The sequence below is a fragment of the Amorphotheca resinae genome (assembly GCF_003019875.1).
Source record: "Amorphotheca resinae ATCC 22711 unplaced genomic scaffold M430scaffold_4, whole genome shotgun sequence".
NCBI lineage: Eukaryota > Fungi > Ascomycota > Leotiomycetes > Helotiales > Amorphothecaceae > Amorphotheca > Amorphotheca resinae.
This window is the reverse complement of record NW_020194474.1, coordinates 669,829-693,126: the sequence shown is the minus strand read 5'-3', so window position 1 is coordinate 693,126 and position 23,298 is coordinate 669,829. Positions and strand designations below refer to the sequence as shown.

The 23,298-nt window shown below is 51.3% G+C and overlaps 10 protein-coding genes across 10 annotated transcripts; 4 read left to right on the top strand and 6 right to left on the bottom strand.

The window, feature by feature from the left end:
- Positions 1-1,196: 1,196 nt before the first annotated feature.
- M430DRAFT_274395 (hypothetical protein) lies at positions 1,197-1,996 on the bottom strand (the record flags this gene model as incomplete). The annotated part of the gene is made up of 1 exon (XM_024865611.1): positions 1,197-1,996. Exon 1 carries the CDS (start codon positions 1,710-1,712, stop codon positions 1,197-1,199), a length of 516 nt encoding a protein of 171 aa, XP_024722238.1. The 5' UTR covers positions 1,713-1,996.
- Positions 1,997-2,280: 284 nt separating this feature from the next.
- M430DRAFT_49251 (hypothetical protein) lies at positions 2,281-4,663 on the top strand (the record flags this gene model as incomplete). Its single annotated transcript, XM_024868057.1, has 2 exons — positions 2,281-2,670; positions 2,726-4,663. 2 exons carry the CDS (start codon positions 2,281-2,283, stop codon positions 4,661-4,663), a joined length of 2,328 nt encoding a protein of 775 aa, XP_024722237.1.
- Positions 4,664-5,908: 1,245 nt separating this feature from the next.
- Positions 5,909-6,852, bottom strand: M430DRAFT_75104 (hypothetical protein; the record flags this gene model as incomplete). The annotated part of the gene is made up of 2 exons (XM_024869550.1): positions 5,909-6,643; positions 6,781-6,852. Coding segments are annotated over 2 exons (807 nt in total), but the record flags the coding sequence as incomplete, so codon positions are not given.
- A 149-nt stretch (positions 6,853-7,001) lies between these two features.
- On the bottom strand, positions 7,002-7,996 carry M430DRAFT_34087 (hypothetical protein). The gene has a single exon (XM_024866486.1). The coding sequence runs from the start codon at positions 7,816-7,818 to the stop codon at positions 7,306-7,308; it is 513 nt and encodes a 170-aa protein (XP_024722235.1). The 5' UTR covers positions 7,819-7,996; the 3' UTR covers positions 7,002-7,305.
- A 207-nt stretch (positions 7,997-8,203) lies between these two features.
- On the top strand, positions 8,204-8,903 carry M430DRAFT_136948 (hypothetical protein; the record flags this gene model as incomplete). The annotated part of the gene is made up of 3 exons (XM_024862486.1): positions 8,204-8,323; positions 8,388-8,466; positions 8,533-8,903. The coding sequence occupies exons 1-3, from the start codon at positions 8,303-8,305 to the stop codon at positions 8,901-8,903; spliced, it is 471 nt and encodes a 156-aa protein (XP_024722234.1). The 5' UTR covers positions 8,204-8,302.
- Positions 8,904-9,928: 1,025 nt separating this feature from the next.
- M430DRAFT_17637 (hypothetical protein) lies at positions 9,929-12,156 on the bottom strand (the record flags this gene model as incomplete). Its single annotated transcript, XM_024863715.1, has 4 exons — positions 9,929-9,960; positions 10,012-11,071; positions 11,138-11,872; positions 11,947-12,156. 4 exons carry the CDS (start codon positions 12,154-12,156, stop codon positions 9,929-9,931), a joined length of 2,037 nt encoding a protein of 678 aa, XP_024722233.1.
- Positions 12,157-12,866: 710 nt separating this feature from the next.
- Positions 12,867-13,340, bottom strand: M430DRAFT_40864 (hypothetical protein; the record flags this gene model as incomplete). Its single annotated transcript, XM_024867437.1, has 2 exons — positions 13,078-13,340; positions 12,867-12,970 (listed from the first exon to the last, which is right to left on the bottom strand). Exons 1-2 carry the CDS (start codon positions 13,301-13,303, stop codon positions 12,867-12,869), a joined length of 330 nt encoding a protein of 109 aa, XP_024722232.1. The 5' UTR covers positions 13,304-13,340.
- A 297-nt stretch (positions 13,341-13,637) lies between these two features.
- On the top strand, positions 13,638-16,683 carry M430DRAFT_65299 (hypothetical protein; the record flags this gene model as incomplete). The annotated part of the gene is made up of 2 exons (XM_024869162.1): positions 13,638-13,688; positions 13,739-16,683. 2 exons carry the CDS (start codon positions 13,638-13,640, stop codon positions 16,502-16,504), a joined length of 2,817 nt encoding a protein of 938 aa, XP_024722231.1. The 3' UTR covers positions 16,505-16,683.
- Positions 16,684-17,011: 328 nt separating this feature from the next.
- Positions 17,012-17,268, bottom strand: M430DRAFT_99631 (hypothetical protein; the record flags this gene model as incomplete). The annotated part of the gene is made up of 2 exons (XM_024870201.1): positions 17,012-17,185; positions 17,248-17,268. 2 exons carry the CDS (start codon positions 17,266-17,268, stop codon positions 17,012-17,014), a joined length of 195 nt encoding a protein of 64 aa, XP_024722230.1.
- A 2,844-nt stretch (positions 17,269-20,112) lies between these two features.
- On the top strand, positions 20,113-23,256 carry M430DRAFT_98677 (hypothetical protein; the record flags this gene model as incomplete). The annotated part of the gene is made up of 7 exons (XM_024870137.1): positions 20,113-20,340; positions 20,401-20,507; positions 20,575-20,842; positions 20,901-21,078; positions 21,553-22,022; positions 22,130-22,761; positions 22,809-23,256. The coding sequence occupies 7 exons, from the start codon at positions 20,113-20,115 to the stop codon at positions 23,254-23,256; spliced, it is 2,331 nt and encodes a 776-aa protein (XP_024722229.1).
- Positions 23,257-23,298: the final 42 nt, after the last annotated feature.

Here is a 23,298-nt window from a genome sequence, read left to right as displayed (position 1 = left end):
CCGCAAAGAACCAGGAATTGCCGAAAGGGCGGCGCTTGGGGGGGAGATGGGGCCCTGGGGGGGGGGGGCGACGCGAAATTTCCCAAACGGCCGGGTCGGGTTTCTTCGTTTCTTTTTCTTTTTCCTTTTTTTTGGGTTTAAGTTGGAGATCATCTTGATTGATACGAAAGGGGGGGTGTACAGTAGTAGTAGTGGACCGCGGAATCAATAGACAGGAAACGTCGTCTAGGTATTGACTGTTAACGGTTCTTGGTAGTGGTGGGACTTGGACGTTGAAAGGATTCTATGGCCTATATATATATCTCTCTTGATGGATTGATGATTGATGATTTGATCTCGGACCTGGAGTATGTCCTGAGATTCCGAGATGAAAAGAGTGTAAACAGGAAGGCCGAAGATTTGCAAGTCTTTTTCTTACCTACCTTGTATATATGTATGTATTTTATTATGGCCCTTTATTATAGGTGTATACACACACATTCCCCTTTTCGTCTCTTCCTTTCCCTCCCTCTCCCAATCCCTCATCTCCCTTCCAACAACAACAACAATACAGCCCAGCACCGCACAGCACCGCACAGCAACAGAAATATGAACGAAGCGCCAGACGATCAACCTGGTCAACGCCGCGTGCCTTGTCGCTCGCTGCATGGGTGATGCTTGTAGATGGCCGACATGGGTTTATGCGTACAGACATTGCGCACGCCGATCGCGAGGCATTCCCCACTGCAGGAGAAACGGATCCCGAATCAGAAGACTTGGATGGGATCGTGGATCCAGTCCCGTAATAATAACAAACCATCTGGAATTCTGGAATCTCTGGATGTAAGGTACGCTGTCTGCTTTTTTCCTTTTCTATTTTTACTGCGCTGCTACGGAGCTTTATTACTAACATGCTCGCGCGCTGACAGAGGAACGCTCCGCGTAGTATTGGTGGGAGCCGGAAGCTTGTCAATCAGCTCAGCTGCATGATTTTCTACGATCTACGCTGCCATTATGTGAAGAAGGAGGAAGGATTGGAGTGGAATACACGCGTGCGCCGACGTGCATCATCCCCAGAACTTCCACCCCGGCAACCTCTCAAATCGATCTCACCTCGGATGAATGTGATTATCTCGCTGCAGGCCTCTGGGCCGGGGAGAAACAAGCCCTCCAAAGCCACACGGAGCCAGAAACCACGGACGGTGGACCCTGGAACCCTAGAACCTGAACCCTTGCGCTCTTGGGTCCTTGAGCCCCTGGCTAAGAGACGGGCGGACTACTGCACTGGTTCTAGCTGCGGCTGCCAGTAAGACATCGTCTAACGTCGAAGGATCTCGAGGGGCTACGGCCGCGGCCAAGAACTTTTGCGTGTGCACGTAGGGTCCAGCGTCTTTTTTTCTCTTGTGCTCTTGTCGCACCGTACCGAGGGCACAACAGGGTATCATCGCTATGCCACTACTTACCACCACCACCAACCAGTATGGGGCCGCCCATCCTGGCGCTCGTCGGGTCGCTTGATGATCACCTCCAGCCCTCCCGGCGTTGGGGGGCAAAGAACAGGGGCAACCGACGGGAAAACACTTCCTCTCCATCATTTGATTGATCTGAGCCTTGTCCCTTGTCTTCTTCCTCCTCTCCTGTCTCTCCTCTCTCTCCTTCTCCCCTCCGCTTCTCCTCCCTCTCCTTCTCGTTTCCAACTCTGCTCCATGTCTCGAGCCTGATCTTATCAACATCGTCACTCTTCTCTTCTCTGAACGTTCTGTTCTGTCCGTTCGTTCATCCGTCCTGCTGAGCTGAGGTCTCACGTCCTGCCACCGCGCTTCTCAATTCGCTTTTATATACCATCTCCATATCCCAGTCACCCGCCTGGATTACGCTGGCCTCCCAGCTTCTTTCCTTCTCCAGTTCCTCCATCACCGCCTTGACGTTGACGTTGCGGCTTCATTGTTCCAGCAGCTCTCACTCCCTTGCTCCCTTGCCATCGACATACGCTACCTTGCTCCGATCAGTCCCATCTTGCGAACCTCTCTCCTTACGCCTATCTTGCCCGTCCGAATCAGTATTCAGCGTTACTCTCCTTGTTCCATGAACCGCTTCTCTCTATAAGCTTCCGATCGCCGCTGCATTTGTCCCTCGTGTTGGAACGATCTCGCTCTGGTCAGCGCGGTCGAGGCTGCTAGGACTCTCAGGCGGAGGACCTTTACTTCCCGGTATGTTGAGCTGGTTCCATTGGCTCTTCTTCCGTGTACGAAGTCTGGCGACCTGCAGATAACTCATACGGAATCGATTCTAGACACCAATATGCAATCACCCGTCGGATCCCCAGCTCCTCACACAGCCATACCCCGATCTCACTCGAGTCAATCCATTCATGTCGACCGCGATATCTCGGTCGTCTCTGGCCGGGCAAGTGGCTCCAGAGAAGTTAACAAGCACGCGAGGGGTTCCCGGACGCAATCTGTAACGTATGGACAGGATAGGGCGCAAACCAGCCATGGCTTCTCTTTTTCTCCCTCCCACAGTACCTCGTCGCCTCAATTGAACCGGTGGAATTCCGAGTCGAGGCTATCAATGAGGTCGCAACCTTCCTCGAGGCGTAACACTGCGGCGAACGTTGGTTCAGTACATGTAGAGTTGTTACAGAGTAACAGAGAAAACATGAAGGCATTGTCTGAATTTTTGAGAACTAAGGCAAGAAGTGGCCATTGTTCCTTCTGGAACCTAAAGGCTGACATGCCGTATCTAGGAACCACCACCCGATAACTGGATGTCGATCCCTGACTCTGATGAGACGAATCACGGCTCAATCAAGAAGTCGGCCTTGAAGATATTTGGGCGCAAACCCAAGAAACCGCAAAAGCTGCTCAAGCTGCCAGACACTGCCGTCGCTGCAAAAACTCTCGAAGGCTCTCGTCATATTGCAATTTCGATACCTCTTGAGTACGATCACCTGAGCAAATCCCAGCCACCGCAACGTTCAGGACATTCTCCCAACAACTCACAAGCTAAAGTTATTCCGCCACCCGCTCATGTCACCGTTCTGAAGCCTGTTGTTGAGGGAAGGGAATCCAATTCATCTCACCGAACAACCCCACCCAGGAATCGCGATGGGACACGAGAAAGCAGCCATTCTCGACCACCATCAGCGGCAACCCCAGCAGCAGAACTTCTGGGCGCCGAAACTACGCAGACCTTGGAAAACTATTACACTCAACTCAACCGCCAGCAGAAGCTCAAGGAAGGCACCTCGGGAGTCAAGACAAGAGAATCGTCAAGGTCACGGAGGAGCAGTCAGGGCCACGTCACTGTTTTTCCTCCCGATATCCTGCGGCCTGACAGTCAACGAACAGACTCCCGGCACTCAGCTGGTACGGTGTATAGTAGCGCATCAACTATAGCTCCGCACAACCGGTCTCGAAGAGTAAGCAGTGTTTCGACGGCACCGAGCGTTGCTACGGCCTCTGTGAAAATAGATTTGCCAACCCGGAAATCGAGTATTTCCACAATATCTAAGACAGTCCAGACAGAGCTTGCTCAAAACTACGCCACAGCTGCAAATGCCTCTCGGGAAGATACCCCAACACCTTCTAACCTATCTGAGAAGGCTGAGAGCCTTGCTTCCGAAACCTCGACGGTCGTTGGCACCGGAGAGACAGTACAGGGGTATACCGCTGTATCTGTTACTCACCTCAAAGGCCACACTCCGAAACACCTGATCCCTTCTCCAGCTCCAACTCGGGGACTCCCCGACGTCCCAGAAAGTCCTTGCATCCCCGACTTCCTGCCGTCCCCTTCGCCTCCCATCAATCGGCGAAGTATCATGAGCGGCCTAATTGATAACGTATCCAAAACGGACTCAAAGCCCGTGGAAGGCAGTACAGATGAGTCCAATCCTGTCACGCTTCAAAGCCGGCAGGAGCGAGTCAAAGCACGAAAAGCAAGAGATATCGCGGCGCTACGAGAGAAGAGTAGCCGAGAGCCCCTTTCCGATGCTGTTAGCACCGCAAACCGAAGTCGCGCATCTTCGCAAACCACAATCTCCCACTCTCCTGCTCGGCCTCAGAAGAGACGAAGCATATCTCTAGAGAGGTCGCAGCGAAGAAGTGGGAATACCCTCTCCCCCATAATGCTCGTCGCGGATCTCGCCCCTTACACAGGGACGGTATATCTATCCGAGACCCCACCAAGCACAAGAGCAGCCAGGAAACGGACGAGTGAAGCCTCTCCAAAGCCGCACGCTGCGAAAGGTACATACACACCACCTCGCTCCTTCACCTCGTCCTGCGGCTCAGAGTCTGACTCCACCCCCAAGATGGGAAAGCGAAACAGGAGCCAGGTGCACCCGCCGCAATCCCCTAGCGATCAGGACCTCGAGGCGCGGCGGCGCGAGCGACGGGCGAAGCGGAACATGTCGCTCCGCGAGCGCGCGGTCGAGGCCCGCCTACAGAGGATCGAGCGCGAGAACGCCATGCTGATGAGCACGCTCGGCGGCATCGCGAACAGCTTCGGGGAGCTGGACCGCCTGCTGCCCAAGCGGAGGAGGAGACCGGATGGCCTGCTCGGCGGCGCGCCGGGGATGGTGGCTGCTGACGGCTTGGTCGAGGAAGTGGTGCCGGTCATGAGGGAGCTGCAAGCAGGCGCGCCAAGTGTGAGTGAGGATGGTGGGGTCTCCAGCAGTGTATGATAGATGATGATGATAGATGATGAGGTGTGGAGGCCCGAAATAGGGGACGTATATAATAATAATCTTGTTGAAAAGCAGTTGCTCATTGTCATGTGCTAGTGATGCCTACCTATAAAGCCTGTCTAACTGCTCAATCCCAAACACCCCCTCCCCCACCCTCCTCCCTGGCAGAGCCCCTATTAATTATATCCGGTTTCCCAGCTCACCAAGCGCACCGGATCTCTAGAGATGTACATATACATATGTACCAGCCCGATGCGATGCCACACTCTGGGACATCTCATCTCATCTCATCTCATCTAATGCAACAAGAGCTAGCTACTACTATACTGTACTGTACTGTATGTAAGTCGAGGGTTTTTTTTTTTGAGTCAGAGCGCTGATCGTATTGATTGATTGATTAATAGCATTCTTCCTTCTTTCCTACGGTCCACACAGGTAACTCTCAGTAGATATGTATAGATAAGAAAAACTAGGAATTTGAGGCATACAAACGGTAATACTACTTCTTGAAGTATTGTGATGTTTGTGGATAAGGTATGGTAGGATGGATGGATTGGGTAATCTAGTTATATTTTACATCTCTCATTCATAAACATAACATTGACTGACAGCACCCACATACACGACCAAGCTATAAAAAAAAGCCTTCCCCCCATCCTTCCCTCCACTCGGCGCTGAACAAAAAGCCCGAGGTGAACCATGGCAAGGCAAGGGCAAGGCAGGGCGTCCTGTCCATTATTGCAATTAAAAAAAGAATTTCGTAGGTATAGTGTTTATAGCTAGACATGCAATGCCATGCCCATGCCATCATCAGAGCGCCACGTCCTGGAAATTGGAGTTTTCGGGCGTGTGGTCGCCTGCTGCTGCTTCTCCTTCTTCGCCGTCGCCGTCGTCCTCGCCGTCTTCTTTTTCTTTGGCCTCCTCTGCTTTCTCCTTTCCTTTGCCCTTTTCTTCTGCGGTGGGCGCCGCGGGCCGGAGGGCTACTTTATATTGGTCGCGGTCTTCAACTCGCACTTTTTGTTCGTCGGGCACTGCGGTCTTTTCTTCTTCGGCTTCCTCTTCTTCCTCTTCGCCGTCCTCTTCCTCTTCCTCATCACTGCTCTCTTCTTCCTTCTTGGGTGTGTCTTTCTCGGGTGGGGATGGAGGTGCAGCCTGCTTGCCATTGACACCATTCGCGGCACTCGCACCATTGCTATTCGCTGCGCTCTCCTGAGAGGGCGTTGGAGCGAGAGAATTCCTAGCAGGCTCAGGTTCCGCCTGCGGCGGGATAACCTGACGCTGTCTCGGATCGGCATCGAGATAATACTGCCTCACGCCTACAATCCTGCCACCTCTCTCGCAGGCCTCGACCCACTCGGGCCTCACGACCGGGATGTTCATCTCGACTGCCTTCTCCCAGGCCAGACCTCTGCCCTCCACGGTCACGAAATGCGTCGTGTCGATGCGCACTGTGTCTGCCGTTTTGGCTCCGATCCTCCCAATCGCCTTCGTGAGGTTTTCCTTCAGCGCAGCAGGCAGGATGCCCGGCGTCACCGTGATCCCACTCAGATCCGTCATCTTATGCGTCCGCACCGTGACCCTCTCGCTGCTGAAGGTGCCCGCGCTCGTCCGCAGCACCAGGTGGAAGGTATACTCGGTATCGACGGCCAGGCCGCTGATCTTGGTGCTCTGCATGACCGTGGGCCGCGGGATGTTGCCCGCCTTCTGGTTGTTGCGGAACAGCGACAGGGAGATGACGTCCGCCGTGGCATGCTGAATAGGGTCCCACTCGAGGACGACCGACGTCTGCGTTGCATTCCTGCAGCGGAGGACAGGAGGCGCGGGCTCGGCCTCGCCAAAGGAATGGTAGATGGAATCTTGGAGCGCGAGGAAGGAGGCTTGCGTCTTCTGCTCGGACGTGAAGTTGCGCGAGACGGTGATGTCGACGATGCTGCCGGATGAGATGTTGGGCGGAAGAAGGATGGAGGGAAACTCGATCTGTAGAAAGGGAAATAAAGAGATCAGTTTTGGGCTTCCCGTTGGGGGGATTGAGGGGGGTTCATTCAGGGCGGGTGTGGTGCGGTCGCAACAGGGCTGGGGCAAAGCAAAGCATAGCAAAGCATAGCATAGCATACCAATCTCTTGTCCTTGGTCAGCAGGACGGCAACGCCTGCATCGACCTTGCCGACGGTCAGGGAGATCAGCATCGTGGGTTTGCGGGGCTGCACTCGGGGAGCCCTGGTGTGGAGGAGGATACGGGGAAAGGTTGTGAATAAATTCAGTTGTTTCGAGGAGCTGGATGTTGCCGACGCTGTGATTGGGTGCGCCCCGACAAGGCTGGGGGAGGCAAGGGCGCGAGACAAAAGGAGGCCAGATTCCCCTGTCTTGAATTTCCAATTTCCTGGGACCTCTAGTTGACCACCAAAACACTGTGTCCAATGTCCACTAAAGACGCCAGTCATTAATTGAGGCCGGGGAAGGAAAAGAGCCGCCAACATAACAAACTACTCGTGGATATAGGGGTTATATATAGCATATAGCACATCTCGAACAGTTCCAGTCCACGCTCGATTGGCTTTCAAGTACCCTTGCAACATCACATTCTCTCTGGCTTTGGTATGTAACTATCATGATAACCCAGGGGAATTAATCCTCCTATCCTATTGTGCCTTCTCCAACTCGGGCGGGTTCTTAGACGGACTCTTGCTTCCGCTCTTCACCTTCTTCACCTTCGGCTCCTGGAGTCGAATGATCTCTAGAACAGCCTTGTCCGTCTGCTCCTGGACCTGTTCCTGGCTCATCTTGATCATCGGCTGCTCCGCCAGGAACTGCGCCGTCCCCCATAGATGGTTCCCACTTTCCGGGCCCTCCAACCTGGTGCCGTCCGGAGCATAGCCGTTCTTCTTCAGCGAGAGGTTCACGGCTATCCGCAATCTGCGGGAGAGCCAGCTGCGGACGCATCGGCTGTTATGGATGCCCGTGTGCTTCTTCGCAATGACCGAGACCCAAAGGGGCTCTGACCGCGTGTTCCACCGTCTCTTTGTGAACTCGTACAAAGGGTGCGTATTTTTCTCGAGGTTCGGGGACGCCGTGTAGGTATAGGCGTGGAATTTCCCAAATCTCCATGCAAAAGCTGCAGGTTCCCCCATGGCACGCCGGACTGTGAGAGCCATGGGGGATGGGAGAGGTGAGCCAAAGGCTCGAGCTGCGGCTACGCCAGACATCGGTGATGGTACAACGTCGTATTCTTTGCAAGAGTCTAGGCGCTAGGCTTGGCCCATGGAGGTGTATCTGCCTCCCCGACTTGCCACCAAAGGCGGAACTGCCATGTTGAATTGAAAGGGAATTGAGACAAAGAGGAGGAAGATATCTCCTGCAAACGGACTCGCTTGGGCAAGAAAAGATGGAACTGCGATTCAGGCGGCTGCACCGTCCTGTAGCCGCGAAACCTAACACATGTGACGCACAGCGCAGCCCCGCCAAATCAACAGCGCACTTAAAGGAAGAAGCCCCGTCTTACTCTCTCCAACCTACACCCTCCAGACATTTCCCCCAACGCCACCAAGACAGAGTCGCAGAGTCGCATACAAACACACACCTGACAAAGAACATATCTGAAACTTCTGCACCGAGAGAACATCGCATCGGATATTCAACATGCCTAAGAATAAGGGGAAGGTAAGCGCCCGCATCGCTTGAGCCGCACCTCGTGCAAGAACGAATCTGACACAGCGTCGAACAGGGAGGCAAGAACCGTCGTCGTGGAAAGAACGAAAACGACAATGAGAAGCGTGAACTGACCTTCAAGGAGGAAGGCCAAGGTACGTAACGTCCCCGCCGCCTCTTCTGTCGCACTCTCGAAAGACCCGCTAACCCCCCCACCTCAGAATATGCCCAGGTCATCAAGATGCTCGGCAACGGTCGGCTCGAGGCTCTCTGCTTCGACGGCTCAAAACGACTCGCACATATCCGAGGCAAGCTCCGCAAGAAGGTCTGGATCAACCAAGGAGACATCATCCTCCTCTCCCTGCGAGACTACCAGGATGAGAAGGGCGACGTGATCCTCAAGTACAGCGCCGACGAGGCTCGAAGTCTGAAGGCCTACGGCGAGCTGCCCGAGAGCGCCAAGATCAACGAGACGGATACATACGGACAGGAGGGCGAGGGTGACTGCAACTTCGAGTTCGACGAAGACAGGTCCGATAGCGAAGACGAGGATGGGAAGGGTGGCAAGGAGATCGATGTTGATGAGATTTAAGGGGATGTCCGCTCGAGTCACCCTGCTAGATCTATTAATAGGGTGTACTGTGGAAGGAAAAGACTGTCTTCTCTCTCAATCTCGCGGATCCTGTCCGAGTTCTCGATACGGATCCGGAGAACCTCGACAGAATTTTCTTTTGTTGACTGGCGATGCTTGCACAGTGGGAGAGACGTTGTGCATCCATTGACTATGCCTTTAATTCTTAACACCGCTTTTCCTCCGTATTTTTTCCAGCTGGCATCTTTCCTTGGGCGCTTACGCATTCACGGTAGATGGAGATAGAAAAATTATGGTCTTTTTTATAAATGCTCCCAATGTGATGACGATGTGCCAACTATCCCATGTAGCCAAGGATCTTCTAGTCTACCTACTTATTGCAAAGTGTGTTAAGTCCACAGCAGTCGTACAAAATCTCAGAATGCAAGGAGGCCCTTCGGAAGATATAGAGGAAGAAGAAGGAAAACCCTTAAATGATGCCAAACCGGAGGCCCCCTCCCTTCTTTCTTCGTCCCCCCTTCCTCTCTCTAGGTACCTATTCGCTTCCTCCCATCAACTCATCACCATATATTCCAGAACAAGAAAATGGCTAGTACATACGGCCATAGACTGAAGAGAACTGGGCATCCCGTCCGCTCTGCCATACATAAGCTTCAGATCGGTAGATTAGTAGTTGGGTGGGTGACCACCAGCGAATACCTACTGCTGTATGTCTCTTTCGTCTCCTCTTTTTTTTTTTTTTGCCCCCTTCTCATTGGGATATAGATTAGATATAGGGGGAGAATTAACGTGACACGTTCAAAAAGATCAGGGAAGTCGGCGAGAGCAGAGACTGATATATATAGTAGTGAAGGGCCTTTTTTTCTTCTTTTCACAACGTAAGGTTCCAATGCTCTTTCGATTATATTTCAATACCTACTACACCTAACCTGACAGCCCTTTGACGAGGCCTGCCAAATCTGACATACAACGCCATGTTGCATCAATTTCTAGCCCAAAAACTTGAGCGTAACCGTCTATCCTACCTACCATTCATCGTCGTCATCTGCTTCGTCATCTAGAGAGGAATAAGTAACTACACACGAGTGAGAGGATCAATCAGACTTACCACTAGCACTAACTTTCTGCTTTCTGTGTGCCAGAGCAGCTGCCAACGCATCACCCAATCCTCCTCCTCCTCCTCCGCTTGCTCCCGCAGGTGGTAATCCAGATCCAGCCGGCCCGGTATCACTTGATCCAGGAACCATAGCAGCACTCCTATCTCTAATTTTACTTCGGTCGACCTTTTTCAATGCTCCAATACCGCCAGCTTTCTGAATACCAGCTAACAGGTCTGCTCGATCGCCCGTAGGCTTTGGAAGGGGTGGAACTCCGGATGCATACCCGGAATCTCTGTTTGGTGGAGGCGGTGGTGGAGCTGGTGGACCATTGTTACCCGGCGGAGGAGGCGGCGGTGGCGGGGGAGCTGAGGGACCACTGGAGTTACCTGGAGGCGGCGGTGGTGGTGGTGGAGGAGCTGAGGGACCACTGGAATTACCTGGAGGCGGCGGCGGTGGTGGTGGGGGAGCTGAGGGACCACTGGAGTTACTTGAAGGCGGAGGTGGCGGTGGTGGAGGGGCTGGATGGCCATCTAAACCACCAGGAGGGGGAGGGGGTGGAGGTACTGAGCTACCAGTGAACGAGGGCACAGATGGTGCCTTCGATTGTGGCAATGGAGGAGGTTGTGGCGGTGCATTGTCCCTTGAAGGGGGAGGCGGTACAGGACGAGAGGAACTAGGTGGTAAGGGTGGTGCAGTCGAGGATGGCGCATTCGGTGTCTTCGGAGGTAATGGTGGAGCGTGGGGCGCAGGTGCTGGGGGCACTGCATGAATGCGAGACGGCGGTGGACTTTGGACATCTCGAAGTGGAGGTGGGGGCGGTACTGGGCCTCTACTGGGTGTAGGAGGTGGTGCTGTCCTTGCTCCCATCGGCGGTGGAGGGACTCCGAATTTGGAACCAGTTTCTCCAGGCTCGTGGGGATCATCGACTGGGTTTTTGGGAGGCCTGGGTGGGGGCGGCGGCCCTGGATTCGATAGAGATGGTGCATGGGTTCGTGAAGGGGCTTTGTTGTTCGTGTGGGCATACTTCCCAGCATCAGGCAAAGGCGGCGGTGCAGCAAACCGGGGAGGCTGTCCAGAAGGTCAGCGGAAGGATCTTTCACAATTGATCATAGAATTCGCTGTGAGTATACTTACAGGTGGCCCCCTCGGAGGCGAAGGTTCTCTAGGAGGGGTTGGCTCTCTTTGAACAGGTTCAGGCTTAGCAGCAGACCTTCGCGCTGGCGGGGGTGCTGGGGGGGCTCCTCTTCCCTTGCCTGCATTCTGAGGGCTTTCTGATCGCGCCGGAGGTGGAGGAGGGGCCCTGTTTCTCTGATTCTCGGTCCCATTGGTGGGGGAAGATACAGCTTGTACAGCTTGCTGCTGCCGGATATAATCTGCAATAAAGTCTTGGTTATCCCGAATGAGATCATCTGTAATGCCCATTTGCTTCAAATCACCCCCCCAAGTCTCTCGCCAGTTGGGATCGATAGCGTCCAGCGCAGCGAATTCGGATTTTTCGCCATTAGAACTACCAACTGAAGCCTTGAAATTTTGTGCAGGCGGAAGTGCATTGGCCGGAGAATCAGGAGGCGTTTGCACCGTAGGGGCCGATGAGTGTCTATGTCCACCAAAAAAGTTTCCTAGCAGACCGTGTCTTCCCCCACCTGCGGTCTGACCCGATCCTCCAAATTTAGTTGCCTTTGTTGCTTTGCTAGCATTCTTTTCCCGATCGTTCATCTTTTTCAGGAACGTCCTTGCTTCCTTCTCGTCCGCGAAAGACAATCCGGCCAGGCATTCCTCTGTCTCGAACGTGTGGAAGAATGTCCGGTCCTGGTTGTAGGACCACGTGTCGTAGATCTCCTGATCCCATATTACTCCTCGGCCAGCAGGCTAGCAGATGTTAGCTTTTCTTCCTATCTTGTCCAGAGTGATTCCAGGGGAAGGGGCCGGTGGGGTAAACGCACCGAGATATCTACAAGCTTAAGCCAGTATGTGTTTCCCACAAGATCGTTCGCGAGAACTACTGCCCCTTGTAAACCAGTATATGTCCATTTATTGCGGTTGGGATAAGCAACGTAGAGACGTGCTACCGCTACAGCCTGGATCTTATTCGAGGCTTTCGGCACCTGGCGTTTGACAGTTTCCTTATCCTCATCAGACAATATCGATGGCATTTTGGCCCTTCAGAGCTGGATCGACCTCAAACAGTAGTGTAAATTCTGTCGACCTCAGGCTTTATGGCTGCGTCTTCATGCGATGCTAGGGAGGTGTAGTCGTGTGGGAGGTTGGTCTCGTATGGTCGCCGCGCTTCCTGAGCGCATCTGATCGTGGAACGCGCAGCAGCTGTTCTCCTAGCCAACCCAGAAGAACGAAAAGAGCGTATTGAATACCTTGAGCGAGTGATGAACAGCCACAGGAGGAGCAATGATTGCAGTCACTGGGCAAACGTGGTGTTGGTAGTAAGTATACGGAGTATGTGGTGCCTGACAATATTGCAGAGTAGAAGTCGTAATTTCAGCCACGACGGCTGAGCCACACCCAAAGGGCTCTGACCGGCTCTGGTCAAGGAAGCGCCGGAGGAGAGCGACGAGCGTACTTTGACTTTGATTCTACTTGCCTCGCCAACGCGCGGTCAATATCACAGCATCCAGATGCAAAGAGGGGAGAAGGTCGATTGCTAGTACGGCTGTACGAGTCAGAATTAAATATATCTGGCCAGGGCTTTTCCAGGATTCAACTTCTAATCCCTCATCTCGAAGGAAGGGTAACACCTTCACCAGCAAACAAGCGCGATGACCGAGCTATTTCAGCACTGAAGAAGACGAGATATTTCCAAGCAAGAAGCAATTTTTATTCGTGAAATTCAAGTTTTGCCATGGGACGATTAGGTACTGGATCCCTCCAAACTGCTCTCCAAGCGTCGTCCCGGGCTCTGTTTTCCAGGCGCATCCTTTTCTTTCAGCTCCCTCACCTCACATCTTGGAGTCTCTGGTACTAGTCAGCTTCCAGCTTGTTCAACATCCAAACTAGCCCACCCTCTATTGCAAGCATACCAGAGAAGTATTACTTATTTAGCTCCTTAGCCTTAGCCATACGCTCCTCCTTCGTCCCCTCTTGCTGAGCGTTTATTTCTCCGGGGATAACCGGCCCCGGATTGGCTTGGTGGTAACGGATATCAACCTTATCGCCCTTGGTCTCTTCTGTGTTGTGCAGATGGTGCGTACTGGCACTGGAGTCGGTCTTTGAAGAGGCGTGCTTTGCAACGTGCTCTGTGGCACCGCCGGTAGGGTGGTAATCAGTGTTTTCTGATCTGGTGGCCATAGTGATATTATTGCTGCTGTATGAAGACTTGGTGATTTCTCAAGCCAGAATAGATAGAGCAGGGTAAAAGGTCAATAGTGAAAAGAGAGAGGAGAGAAGAGAGCAGGTAGTCTGAATTTATAATATACATACCTTACATGTTCAATGCCCCTCCATCGATGCCTCCGTAGAAGCCTAGGACGCATGACGTCTTCTCTTGCTCTTGTACACCAGTAACCACCACGCAACAATCAAGCAGTCAGCCAATCAATCTATCCATCCTTTCACCCACCATCGACACCTAAGGCTTAATGGACACCTTCTTGTGAGGCGCCTACGAACATGACAGCCTCAGATGTCGTCGGCGAACGGTGACCAGCAGCCCGTGAGGCTGTCGCTACCACTGGCAAGCTACTTCGAACCTAGGGCAGTCAACACCTCTGCTAACAGGCGCAGAAATACCAGCAAGAACTCTTCCAGGAGCTGCGACAAAAGGATGAGCTTGTCATCCTTGCGCGTGGTCTTGGTCTCCTTCGACTCGTTACCAACCTCCTCCACTCCTACGATGCCGCGGGGAACCATCTTATACTAGTGATCGGAGCAGAAGAGAGGGAGAATGGCTGGATTGGAGAATCCCTGGCGGAGCACGCTGCTATCAGCATGTCTCCGAAGGCGAGAGGTCTTAACGTAGTCAACACGGATGTCATGAGCGTAGGAACGAGAGAGAAAATGTATGCACAGGGAGGAATCTTCAGCATCACATCCAGAATTCTTGTCGTCGACCTCTTGACCAACTTGCTGAACCCCGAAACCATTACGGGGCTTGTGGTACTACATGCGGACCGAATAGTTGCTACGTCCCTGGAGGCTTTCATTCTTCGGATCTATAGGCAGAAGAACAAAGTTGGGTTCCTCAAGGCGTTCTCAGATAACCCGGAGCCCTTCACCACCGGATTCGCGCCACTTTCGACCATGATGCGGAATCTATTTCTACGAAATGTATCGCTGTGGCCACGCTTCCAGGTTCTTGTGGCCCAGTCCCTGGAAGGAAAGAAGAAGGCAGAAGTTATTGAACTTGAAGTTCCAATGTCTGACTCCATGCGAGATATCCAGAATGCTATTATGGAATGTGTTGAAGTCAGTATTGGGGAGCTGAAGAAGGCCAACTCGGGCCTGGATATGGAAGACTGGAACGTTGATAGCGCCCTTCACAAGCAATTTGACCTAGTTGTGAGAAGACAACTGGATCCAGTCTGGCATAGAGTCAGCTGGAGAACTAAACAGATCGTCAATGACCTGACAGTATTGCGAGGAATGCTTCACACTCTGCTCACGTATGATGCTGTCTCGTTCAATCGACATTTGGATACTATCCTTGCAGCACACTCCCCTCCTCCTGGATCCACAAGGCAAAATCAGTCCCCATGGCTATTTCTCGATGCTGCTCATACTATATTTGATACTGCCAAGCGGAGAGTATATACAGGGAAAGTGGTCAAAGCCGGAGCAGAGGATATTGAGTCGCTTCGGCCAGTCCTAGAGGAGCAGCCTAAATGGGCAATTCTAACAGAGGTGCTAGAGGAAATTGATCGAGATCTCTATTTCAATCCCGTTGTACGGGACGACTCGAACAACACCGTCTTGATTATGTGTACGGATACGGCCCAATGCCGTCAATTACGAGAATATCTCCAAACTATGCATATACGTCCCGGAGGCGATGAAGCTACTGACGACGAGGAAAACGAGCATGAACCTTCTGCGGCCTTTATGATGAGAAGGAAGCTCAGAAACTACTTGAAATGGAAGAAGGAATTCGCCAAGATAAGCGCATCTCTCTTTGCAGAGAACCAGACGGCTCTGGATGGTGCCAAAAGCACAAAAAACATTTCGAACCAAGCTTTTCGAGGGAAAGCGCCTGCGAATAAAAGGAGAAGAGTCAGAGGTGGTGGAGCAGCTGGTTCAGGCACGTCACGTGCTTCTAACAGTCCAGGTAGTGTGCTAGCAGCAGAGGACAAACCGTTGGAGGTAGCCACTCTGATTTCTGAGATACGGCCCACGGAAGTAGAGGCTGCACAGAAAGAAGAAGTCGTCGCGGATCCGTTAGATGATATGGAAGACTATTACCAGCTCTACGATATGCAAGATCTCGTTTTAATCCATGCCTATGACGGAGACATGGACGAGCATGTTCTTGAAGAAGTCAAACCGCGGTACATAGTTATGTACGAACCAGACACTTCTTTTGTCCGCCGGGTTGAAGTCTATCGCTCATCCCACAATGACCGTAATGTACGAGTGTACTTCCTCTATTATGGCGGCTCCGTGGAAGAACAACGGTATTTATCCTCAGTCAGGCGTGAAAAGGATGCTTTCACCAAACTCATCAAAGAGAAGTCTACTATGTCGGTCGTTATGACGCTGGATGCGCATGGCGTCGAAGATCCACAAGAAGCTTTCCTCCGGACGATCAACACTCGGATAGCAGGCGGTGGTAGACTCGCAGCTACCGCTCAGCCCCCGCGGGTCGTAGTTGATGTGCGGGAGTTTCGCTCTTCACTTCCTTCTCTCCTGCACGGAAGGTCTATGGTCATAGTTCCTTGCATGCTCACGGTAGGGGATTACATCCTTTCACCTAACATCTGCATCGAGCGGAAGTCGATCAAGGATTTGATATCCTCCTTCAAAGATGGCCGTCTATACAACCAAGCGGAGACTATGCTCCAACACTATAAATCACCCATGCTGCTAATAGAATTCGACCAAAACAAATCTTTCACCCTTGAACCATTCGCTGATCTCTCTGGCTCCCTCTCTTCGGTATCCTCAAACGGCGCCTCGGACCTGCAATCCAAGCTCGTGCTCCTCACGCTCGCATTTCCAAGGCTGCGAATAATATGGTCTTCTTCGCCCTATCAAACAGCCGAGATCTTCGAATCCTTGAAAACCCAAGAAGCGGAGCCAGATCCCATCGAGGCGGTGAGGATCGGGCTGGAAGGTGGGCAGAGAGCTGAAGATCAAAGCTTCAACCGGGAGCCTCAAGACATGTTACGAGTGGTGCCTGGTGTCACGAGCAAGAATATCAAGAATCTGATTATTGAGATGGGAAGTTTGAAGGACATTGCCAATGCATCTGTTGATGAGTTGGAGCCGATCGTGGGGAAAGAGGCTGGGGGGCAGATTCATAGGTTCTTCAATAAGAGCGTTTTCGACGATGGATGAGGGAAGTGGGCAACGGTATTTTTTAGGTATCTAGGACCTTATAGCTTCCCAGTGTAACTAGGAGACATGTAGGCTAGTGCGGTAAGCCGTTGGGGGAATACGATCATGAAGATCTCAGTCAAGATGGAGAGCATTTTAGCTGGTTACCTGCGTTATGTGGCAATTTCACGATGAGTAGGTACCTAGTATATATGACACTGGCGTTCTGCTGGTATTTCTTGGATTTCTGCAGGCCTTGATGCATGCGAATTGTTTCATTGCTTCTCTCAAATCACAAGAGTAGAATGCTATAGTGGTCTAATTCCGGGTATTGTAAGGTAAGGAAAGCATCATTATTCCGTTGTCCATAAGCTCATAACGTCCCAATCCAACACTCCAATCAAAGCACAAGCCCTCGACAAGCCCTAGCCCATCCAATTCACCATCTACCCACGCCCTAGAAGAATCGAAGTCGCGCTCGTTCAATTACCAGGTATTCAGAAGGGAGAGCGAGGCTGTCGAGGGAGACTAGACCGTACTCGTCACTCGCCGTCTCCTACTACCTCCCCTACCGCAGGTCAGGCATGAGATGATGATGTCGAAGAGACCGGCGATGGCTCCGATGATAGTCTGGAGGACTGTTGCGACCCCGTTGACGATTGCCATGAGGCAGGCGCCAATGGTACGGAAGATGGCCACGATCTGTTCCTTTCTGTTAGGTGATGATGAACGAGACGCGCGGTGCAAGGAAAAAGGGCACTCACGCAAGATACGACGGCTCCCATTGTGAAGTTAGTGCGCTGAGCGACTCTGTATTTGTGTTTGTGGATAAGATCTTGTAGTTGTTTGTGGAGATGGGGTGGTTCAAGGCGGTGTGGTGTGCCTTGAGATTGTATGTGATTTGTCTTGATAGGTTGTGGTTGTCTGTGTTATACGTGGGGAAGGTATGAAGAAGAGAAAGGCGAAAAAAGTTGTATACCCATCCTACCTACCTTACCTATATACTACCTTACGCATCTCTACCTGCCCACGTATCATCCATCATCCACCAACTCGCTTTGCAGTCATGGACGAGTATGCGACAGTGAATCTCAACTCGAGGATCTGCCATGCCCTGTGACGTCAGATACAGGCTTTCCCCATGTATAATTCTGTCTCCTACCCACGAGTGCGCCGACCCCGCGCCCGGTGGGTGGATTAATAGGATGTCACAGAAAGCAAGGAAAGTAGAAAAAAGCAGCAGGAGTCAAGGAAACCTGGATATTATTTGTTCTTTCTCCTAACTTCAGCCTTCGATGGAGGAATGATGTGCATGATCGCCCCCGAGGCAAGCCACACCTCGAACGTCATGCGCCACAGCTAACAACTGCCGCTCGATGTCGGCTAGCTATACATCGGCCCCCCCCCTTCGATCCATCGGCCCCCCCTGCCCCACCTACTATACCCTTTTAGGATTTCTGCCACCAACAGCACCGATTCGAGTTAAGAGCCCTTGACTATCTTTGTTTACATACAATTTGTATAGTAAACTAGATAGAATAGGGACTTATATATCAGGCTTATAATAGCTGCTTAAACGCGTCAAATCGTACCAAAAAACAGGCTTGACAGCAGTTAACAGAGCTATATTAACAGCTATATCAACAGCTATATAGTACCTAAATAACAGGCTAATAACAGCTGCTTAAACTGTCGCTTAAGCGCGTCAAAAAACAGAGGGTAACTGTTACGAGCGCGCGGGCGCACGTGACGTCACACGTGATGCGCACAATACAGTGTTACCTAGGTACCTTACCTACCTACCTAGGCGTGTTTAGCTCTTACGGGCCGAACACTTTAATCTTTTAGTTAGTAGTAGCCTAACACGCTGTTACTAACAGTAATAGCGAGGGTAACAGACAGTAGAGAGTGTAACAGAGGGGCGACGGCGAGGGTGCGATAGTAAGGTAGCGACAGCGAGGTCGAGTATACTATGTTTACGGGTAAATACGAAATGCGCGCCTGTCTAGCTATACTAACAAATTACTATAGTAGTAGGGACACCGGCTCACCGCATACGAATATAGCTAGCATCACAAGGGGGGGGGCCGATGGATCGAGGGGGGGGGGCCGATGTATAGCTAGCCTCGATGTCATCACGCCTCGGTGTCAATCCTGCAGCAAATGACGCATGCGGCTACCGACGCCCGATACAAACCTTGTTATTAACCTCCGTCGTTGGTTATCCCACATTAGATAAGGTACTACTTGTACCTAGGTATGTATCATGGAGATTTGCCACTTATCATACATCGCTCCGAGTAATGACGAGGAGGTGAGAGAGGCTGCTAGCTTGCATCCTTGTTATTTTGACATTTTCCTGTTCGAACCGCCTTGAAAGACACAGGAGAATAGCTTGATCTGAAAACCTACACATGGGTTCAGAGTTTTGATTCTGTACCTGGACCTGGCCGGCAGAGATTAGAATAGCGGACCTGCTATCCTCCCGATCTCCTAGGTACCATGGTTGCAACTTGCGTACCTTAAAATTGAATATACCGATATCAATGGTCTCCTCCGGCTCGATTCCCGGAGGTCGAACCGCAACATAAGAAGAAGACCAAGGTTATGTAGAGTAAGGCTGTAAGATAAGCCATATTAGTGCCTCAAAGTCCCTGTATCGCGGGGGAGACTGTAGTGGGGATTTTGGCCGTTTTTTCTTCAAGTTCATCATGTGAACCCCCAGGTCTGTGCATAAGAGGGGCAGGGAGGATCTTACAGAAAGGAACAAGAAGGGGATTACTTCTTGTAGGTCAGTTCACAGTTCTAGGTCGGTTCATTGAACCAGGTTACAACGCATATCAGGCTGTGAAGTTCAATGGCCTATTGTCTGCGTTGAACTCGATCTTTCAGTGATGTTTGATAAGCGACTGCTATATATATCTCTATGTTACTCACTGTCATGACCGTGTACTATGATCAGAAGCGTAGGAATACACAGTTCAGAAACACAATCTAGTCTTCATATGTTGGAATAGCAGAGCATGTATTCATCCAGAAACCCCCCTCTGGACTGAACCCTGTTTCCGATTCGAGACTACCGATTAACAGCCCTGGTTTCATAATAGGTAAGATCTAGATAAAATAACGTCGACGGTCGACTCCACTTGGGTCACTACCTTATCACATGACATGGAGGGAAGTTTTGTTGCACATCGCACCAACGACAATCTCAGGAGTGTTGACCGGGGGGTTTGATGGGGTCAGGATTAGCATCACGTGCTTGTACTTTTTTTTGGCGATAACCGGCGCAAGGCTGAAGAAGAGCCTTCCGTGAGGAGAACTCGGAACTCCCTCCTCCAAGTCTTCTAACCATGTACGCGCTGCCCAAGGACAGAACACCCATCAAAATCCCCGGCAAGAGGACGCGTAGCACCACAAAGGCAGCTATTGCAGAACGGAAGGCTCTTGTCAGTTGTCCAGTCCTCCCCTTGCTGAGCATTCACTGACTTCATCTTTAGAATCGGCCTCCAGGTCGTCCTATGAAACTGACAGTTGACAAAAAGGTTCCTGGAACCTCAGACTCCCGTAGCACGGCCCCCAAGAAATTGAAGACGCGATCGCTGAAGAATATCAAATCGAGGCGCAACATGTCTCACTTGGAGAGTCTACCCATCGAGTTGCTGGAGAAGGTCTTCTTCTACAGTTTGAATCCCGATCTTGCCAGGGCCAGCCCCGTCATCAGTGGAAAGCTGAGCAGTGAGACCGTTTATATTCGGACTGTTCTGGCTGCTTTTGGTCCAACATGGGAGGAATATCATCGCTACAAGAGGAGCGTCATAGATCCAGTGCCCAGCATTGGGGACTCTAAGCTACAGGTGAGGATATCGCAGTCTAATCCGCGCTGACACTTTGCTAATTTTATGTCTCCTCTGCAGTCCGCGATCTTGCGATGCCGTTGGGCAACTCTTTCCATTTTACTCAAGAGCCAAGATATCTGGATGCAAAGAAGTGCACTTGATGCAACATTCAAGCCTATTAGTAAGTGTTGACTATACAAAACTCCAAATAACGAATGCTAAATGTTTTGCTACAGCGTGCTTTACCTCGAGCAAGACGAAGATGGTGGAAGGGGAAGATGAAACCTCCAGCCGAAAGACAGCTGCGCAGCGTTTCGATGAAGACTTCGCCGGATTTCTAGGATTCCTCCCGGAGGCCGACCTGATAAACATTTACAACACCTTTACAGATCTGGCAGACAGGGTTGAAATACCGAGTCATCTTCTGCTAGGCCCTTGGACCGAAGAGATGGTCCGACATCTGTATTGGATCATAAAGTCAGGTGCCCGTATCGAATGGCTCACCTCCACCAGCGGAGAAGTATGTCCCGGTTTTTCTTCTATGTTTTAGGAATTGCAATATGCTAACGTCACTACAGATTGCCCTCCTAGGTCTTAAAAAGGCCATCTCTGTTGGAGATAATCGCGTCATATACTTGTTGATATGGGCTGGGCTCAGGGAGAAACTTGATGGGGACATTCTGAACTGGGCAGTCCGGAATGTCGGTGGTGATAAAGCTGCTGTGATAAAGCTTCTATTGAGCAAGATAAATCTGAGTGACGCAGAGGAGTATAACTTTCAGAAGGCGTTGGCGGAAATTAAGGGCAAGGCTGAACGAGAGTCTGATCAGGAACAGCTTGCTTTTGTCGATTCTGTCGCAAATGCTTGGAGCGGCGTGTATAACTAGATAATCATGGGTTCAGCCAGGATAGGCGTTGTCTAAATAAGATAGATGATTTTCCTTCTAGATTGCAGGCCCCTTTGCGGTTACCTTGTACCTTCCTGTTATTGTCATGTGATTGGCTGAATCTACCTACCTTAGACGTCCAAGCTCGAAAATACGGAGAAATATCTCGAGTCTAGAGATCACCACCCAGGGAGCAGTAGCAAACATCAGTCCACGATTGCAATAGCTCTTATAGCTGCTATGCGGTCTGCTCTGCATAATCCTGTGCCTTCACCCACTCTTCTCAAATTCCTAAAGTCGCAATCAGAAGGCATTTGCCTGTTCAATCTCAACCCTCGAGCAGGCTCTTTATTCGATCATGCAGCGCCTGCAGGACCCAAACTACGATCGCGCATCCTGAAAGCTGTCTCCAGACGTACTGAAGGATGCCTCTCAGCTACGGTTCCCCGACGTGCGACCATCAAGGCAGGGTTTTTAAATCTCAGCTTCCTCTGGCCTCGCTCTGCGACGTCAGCACTGCGTCCCAAATCGTCTCGAAATATAGCCAGAGTCAAGGGACCTGTATATGAGAATCCTACTCTGGTTACATATCGAAACTCTTCCACACAGTCGTCAAAGTGGCTTGAGAAGCTCTGGGGTTCCAAAGGGACGAAAGGTGGGAGGCCATTGCAACCAGACGACCTCCCGGGCCCTCTACACAGCGTAGTAGAGGATGGCAGCGACTCAATATTCAGCAAGGGGCGTATCATCTCTGCCAAGGCGGCTGCTCAACCTAAGCTTCGATGCACGGAATTAGATGAGAATGGCAATGTCGTCCTTGCGAGTGGGGAGTTCAAGAAGAGCGAGCTCATTGCTAGGGTACGCCTCCCTCTTCACACGCTTTCACTACTTCCACTGCTAATACATCTCTTTTGAAACAGTACGGGCTGCTTCCTCGCGATCTCCGCAAGATTGACTCGAGTCTCCTCCCACACATACTAATTCGACCCTCTGCAATTCTCATCAACCTTCTCCACCTCCGTGTCCTCATAAAATCCAATCGCGTGCTCATATTCGACGCTTACGGTTCTACAAACTCCTACAACCAGTCGGCTTTCATCTACGATCTAGAAGATAAGCTGCGACAAAAGCAAAATTCTCCTGCCGCAGGCGGGTTACCCTATGAATTCCGGGCATTAGAAGCCGTTCTTATTTCAGTGGTTTCTAGCCTCGAGAAAGAATTTGAAAGCGTCAGAGAACCTGTCGTGACAGTTTTGAGGCAATTGGAAGAGGACATCGATAGGGATAAACTGCGGCAACTCCTTATATACTCGAAAAAGTTGGGGACATTTGAGCAGAAAGCAAAGCTTGTTCGAGATTCGATCGACGAATTGTTGGAAGCGGATGATGATCTCGCGGCTATGTATCTGACGGAGAAGAGTCATGATATTGTGCGTGGAGAAGACGATCATACAGAGATTGAAATGCTGTTAGAGTCCTACCACAAGCTTTGTGATGAGATCGTCCAGGAGTCCGGGAATCTTGTCTCAAACATCAGGAATACAGAAGAAATGTAAGCTCTTCGCCTCAAATGGTGTCATTTTACTAACTATCGTACAGCGTAAAAGCCATTCTAGATGCAAACCGGAACTCTCTAATGCTCCTGGACCTTAAGTTCTCCATTGGTACCCTCGGAATCGGCAGTGGGGCCTTTATCGCTGCTCTCTACGGCATGAACCTGAAAAACTTCATCGAGGAATCAAACCTTGGTTTCTGGGGGGTGACGGCCTGGTGTACAGTTTTTGCAGGGGTAGTTTGCGTCTACGGGCTTGTCAAATTGAGGAAGGTCCAGAGAGTCAGCATGTGGGGAGAATCGGGAAGGAAAGGACCCAGCTGGAGGCATGCAGATGGTGGTCTTAGAGGAGAACTAGATCTAGGGAGACGGGAGAGGGTCGAACGGCAGAGGAGGCTGAAAGAAGAAAGACTTAATGCGATGGAGGATATGAGGGCAGGCGCCTCGCTCCAGAAACAAGAGCTTGCCCTCAAAGGTGCGAAGGCGAAGCATTGAGTGTACAACTTGTCGGAATCTTAGCGTCTGGAAAGCATATGG